The sequence below is a fragment of the Formica exsecta genome, unplaced genomic scaffold (assembly GCF_003651465.1).
Source record: "Formica exsecta isolate Colony F162 unplaced genomic scaffold, ASM365146v1 scaffold8, whole genome shotgun sequence".
Taxonomy (NCBI): domain Eukaryota; kingdom Metazoa; phylum Arthropoda; class Insecta; order Hymenoptera; family Formicidae; genus Formica; species Formica exsecta.
This window is the reverse complement of record NW_021853569.1, coordinates 640,459-645,493: the sequence shown is the minus strand read 5'-3', so window position 1 is coordinate 645,493 and position 5,035 is coordinate 640,459. Positions and strand designations below refer to the sequence as shown.

Here is a 5,035-nt window from a genome sequence, read left to right as displayed (position 1 = left end):
GGACCCCTCGCGCTCCGTAGGGACATATCCGCGAGTGCGTGCAACGCACACACTCCCACACGCGCCGCCGCCGTGCCAGGCGTGTATAGGCCGGGTTACGGTCCCGGCCGGACACCTCTCCGGTGTATGACGTCAGTCAGGCCGCGGGGCCCGACGGGATTACAGGCAAGATCAAAAGGCGCCGCCGCCGCCGCCGTCGACGAGCTCTCTCGGTGCGAGGCGCGCGAGCACTGCGGATAATCCTAGCATGAATTTCGGATAAATTGGATGAACTCGGGGAAACTAAAGTCGATGATTGGCAAAATGTCACATGCGATAATTAGTCGGGAAAAATTAAAGAATGCAGACATATATATATATATATATAGGCAAAGAAAAACGATTAAACATAATTAATAGAAATAAGTAGAAGATTTCAGAGGTCTTAATAGGCTCTGAGAAAAAAAAAAAATAAGAAAGAAAATCATTTTCTTAATAGCTTTTGTAGGTGCTATGTGTGGCAAGAAAAGAGAAACATGAAAGAAAACATGAGAAAGATATGTAATTAAAAACAGCTAACGACGCAATCTATCGATTTTCTTCATTGGTATCCGTTCGAGATTGTACAGCATTACATGTTAAGGAATTCGTACGGTAATACACGGGAATGTCAGGAATGTTGGGCTACCATTCGCGTCGCACGTGTAACGTCTTTCACATATGATGCATACGCCGGCGAACCGCGTCGACCGTTGCACTCGCGCGCGCGGGACGCACTTTTACAAATCCCGGTGATCGTAACTCGAGTCACGGAATTGAAAGTTGAATATACCACCGCGTGCGGGCGAGCCCTTTACTCGCGTTTTTGTTCCCTATCCGCCGATGAATATTGTTCGACGCGTTCTTGCGAAACGCGCCGCCGCTGGTCGTGCGTTCGCACATGATTTCTCACCGCATTTTGCACCATTAGTCTCGGTATCGATTGCAAAAACCTACGTAGTTATTTTTTTCGATCGAAGAAATCGAAAAGCGATTCATATATCTCCGTGGGATTTATGAACGACGAATCCCTTTGAGGTTCAAAAATGAATATATAATATATATATGAATATAGAATATATAATAAGGAGAAGCAAAAAATGGACACTTGAATTATAAAATATAATATAAAGAGAAATATATATATATATATATTTTTCATTTTTCTCTCCTTTTCTTGGAATGCACACCAAGTTTGGTTGTATAAAAAGACGACTATCTCAAGAAGACAATTTAATCCAAGAAGCAGCCAGTGAGTGATTTATGCGTCCTCACGTAATTTATTATAGCGATCGTGGCAGTAATTTTCGCGAGAGTCCTTGCTGAAGGACCACCCTGTTGGAACGAATGTGGGGAGGAGACGCGTGTTAAAGGAATGATGGAAAAAATAATTTCCAGCATGAATTATTGATAACGGGCGATTGATTGTCAGCGATTAGACTTAATGTCCACGATCCGCGCGATGTGACGCGATGAAAGGCCCACCCCTCCGTCTGATTTGAATTCGTCCGACGAAGCGTCGCGCATCGTTAATATTTACCTGCGAGGCAGCGCCTCCGTCGTCGACCTCCAATCAAGGATGCTCTTAGACACGAAGGAACACTACAGAATTTCCAAATAATTGACCGGCGTACGTCGCCGGGCGTTTCATTACCCCGAAGGTATCGGGGACCGCGACGCAGGCCTCAATTAAACCTTTTTCTCCGGTATCGGGCCTGATAAATTATTACGTGCGAAGAGCCGACGCACCGTATTTTGTGGCCGCGACATTCGCGGTTTACGCGCGAGCCGTGCAATTACGCTCTTTACGAGATTTTTCTTTATGGTAATCTCCATCCCCTCGTCGCGCTCGCTTATCGCTCTTAAGCAATAATAATAACGTTATCCCGGGTATTAATTGAATCTTATTAAGGAGATGCGCGATCACTCCAATTTCATGTGATGAAGCGCGTGATGGAACGATTTGCAGGAATTATAAGATGTGATCGCTGAATTTGTTATTCAAGGCATTTAGCTCTAAGTGTAATCATCATCCAATTACGACACAATTTCAAAGCTATTCCAGTTGCGCGTCCTTTTATCTTGATTATCGGTGAACGGATCGATAATTTTTCGAGCAAAAGGGAAAAATCTTTCAAAAATATATGTTTCGTAATAAATCAATTTTATACATTGCTAAAATTGCAAGAAAAATTTTGCATATATATGAATATAATATATGTGTGTGTAATTGAAAAAAATTCAAAAAACATTACTAGCACTTTATTAGGATATTATTATATATTATTAATACAAAAATTATTAATTAATACTTAGATATTACATAAAATCGAGGTATCTGTAATTTTATTGTAAACAGGCACCAAATTAAATGTCGATAAATAAATCGCGAAACGACGCGAGCCCGGAGAATTCTAAGAGCGAGGGTTAATTTCTCAGGCAGACCCGGACCGAGACGATCCGCGTTTGTTTCGTCAATTACGCAATCTGCCGCGATACGGCTGTGGCGATCGTCACTATAGGCGGGACCCCTCGATGGGTGGAAGATGAGAGCGGAAGGTACACGCGCGTACCTGAGTGGGAGTAACCCGCATGTACGAAAGGGATGCATGTACTTAACGTGCGGTGTGAGTTCCAAGTCGCGCCAGGGCTTCAATCAACGTGCCGTCGCCCGGGGCTCATCCGATATCAGACATTAGGTACCCACGGGTACCGTACCTTTCCTCGGGACTCTCTTCCACGTTCCGACGCCCACTACCCGCGGACTTGTGTATCGAACTTTATTCGAGAATTACCGTCTTCTCTCTCCCTTTCCCACCCCCTCTCCTTCTCTCCCTTATTCCGCATGCTCCGGAACGATGGATAAACAATTGTGATTTAAAGGCATACGTGAGAGAAAACCATCCCCCAATAGATCCATCGCCATTTGGAGAGTATTGTTATTGTCATTATTAGATCTCTCTCTTTCTCTCTCTCACGTATTATATATATATATATAAAAATAAGCAGAGTAAAATTAAATATTAAGTCCTAAAAGTTAAATTACGAGACTGATAAGGGGGTTTGAAAAGCAATATAAGCAGATCAATGTATATATGTATATATGCACAGGCATTTACTTATGCGCGAAATATATTATATATTTTTTTTTAGCATTGAATAAATAAATGATCGTAAATTGTATTGATAAGAGTTGTGTCATATTTTGTTTTCTATATAATTACTTTATAAAATTAAAATGTCAATCTTTAATTAAATACATAAGAACCGTAGCAACACGTTCGTTTACCCCTTGAAATTTTATACGCACTGTTCCATAACTCATAAATTACACAATGCGGAACGACATACGGGCTCCTGTGTGCGCGATTACTTATGCACAATTTCTCTCTCTTTTCCAGACCTCTAAATCATTCTAGTCGACGATACCCGCCACGCGTTTATATTGCGAAACGCCGACTTCTACACAGATTAGTCTTCATACATCCGGATTACGTAATGACGTAAAGTTTTTTTTGCAGGTGATAAGTTTTCAGGTTGAATTAATCGATCGATCCGGTCACGGATCGGACAGTTACGGCATTTATAGAGATGAAAGTCGCGCTATTGAAAGTTACACCGGCGGGCAACGAATAATTCAGTCAAAGCGCACATCGTAAAACCATTAACATCGGTTGTAAAATATCCACGGCACCGTTGCGGAGACGCCGGCAGGCGTCGTGCGTCGCTTGTGAAATTCGCGCTGACATTAATTGCGAGATTCTCTATGAGGAAGAGTTTCTGAGAATAGCGGAAGTAATGCCACTTTTCTTTTCTTCCTACAGTTAGATACTAATGAAATTAATTTTTGAAGAAAGAATTACTTTCTGAAAAGCTTGATTATATTAAAAATAGATATACGAGTTGTCAAATTATATCCTTAAATAAGACAACCGTACATATATTTGAGAGATTTATATTATTTATGGAACTTAACGCGTATCTGATTATCCCATAATTAATATACAACAATATTTATTTCTCGTAAAAAGTCTCGTAAAAGAGATTATATATATAATACACACATCTCTCACTAATTTTTATGTAAAAGTGAAGAAATTATGAAGCCGTTTCAAAGGCAGAAAATATATTCTGACATTTAATTTGTAAATAAATTCAAAGGAAATTATTTGTTAACCAATTAAAACAAATTATTTGAATTACTTATCTTTATACAATTGTTAGACAATTATTAATATAATACTCGCGTGGACAGTTGCACTGAGAAGAATTAATTTAGTACATTTATTATATTATTAAATCAGCAAATTATTCAGAATCCCCAAATGTTTAAAATTGCGTTGAGTAAATATTTCCCTTAAATAATTTAAAAATTATTTAAACATTTTTTATACAATCTTTGAACTTGTGTATTGATTAATATGGATATACATAAGATTTCAAATTAGTATCGAATAACTTTATAATTATCACAATTCTTACCTTGAAAGGGATATCCAGTGAAGTAGGGTGCCATGTTGAGAGTGCTGACTGCCATCTAGCCGTTCCTGTTTCCAGGAGAAATCTCCCTCTCCCTCTCTCTCTTTCTTTCTTTCTGTGTTGTTCACCAGCACACCAAGGATCCTCACTTCCCTCGATTCCGAGTCCTGATTACACTCGATTCACAATCCGTATCCTCACTTTTTCGCGTGTCACAATCGATATGAGTGTCCCCAACGACAATAACGAACAGTGTCCAACAGCGGCACTCGAAGAGTTTCTATTGCAAACAGCCGAAACGAAGGGGGCTCGACACCCTTCTTATTTTTACTGCGACGCAAAACGGGACGGACCTGTTGGCTACGGGGTCTCGGCTCGAACTGCCGGTTCCTGCGGTTGCGATCGTCCAGAACACGCAAAGAAACGAAAGGCAGGCACGAAAGGAGGAAAGCCTCCGAGGAGGAAGGCTCCGCCTTCATCTTGGGGCCCCTTTTAAGAACGGCTAGTCGAGGGTCCCAGCCGTGCTCTTTCATGGCTT

At 40.8% G+C, this 5,035-nt stretch overlaps 1 protein-coding gene across 1 annotated transcript in view; it reads right to left on the bottom strand.

Moving 5' to 3' along the window:
- Positions 1-4,555, bottom strand: part of LOC115244103 (protein gooseberry-like) — a 28,113-nt gene extending 23,558 nt beyond the window's left edge. Inside the window, 1 exon segment of the mRNA XM_029821493.1 lies at positions 4,501-4,555. Within this exon segment, the coding sequence (XP_029677353.1) occupies positions 4,501-4,555 (55 nt within the window).
- Between the last annotated feature and the right edge of the window lie 480 nt (positions 4,556-5,035).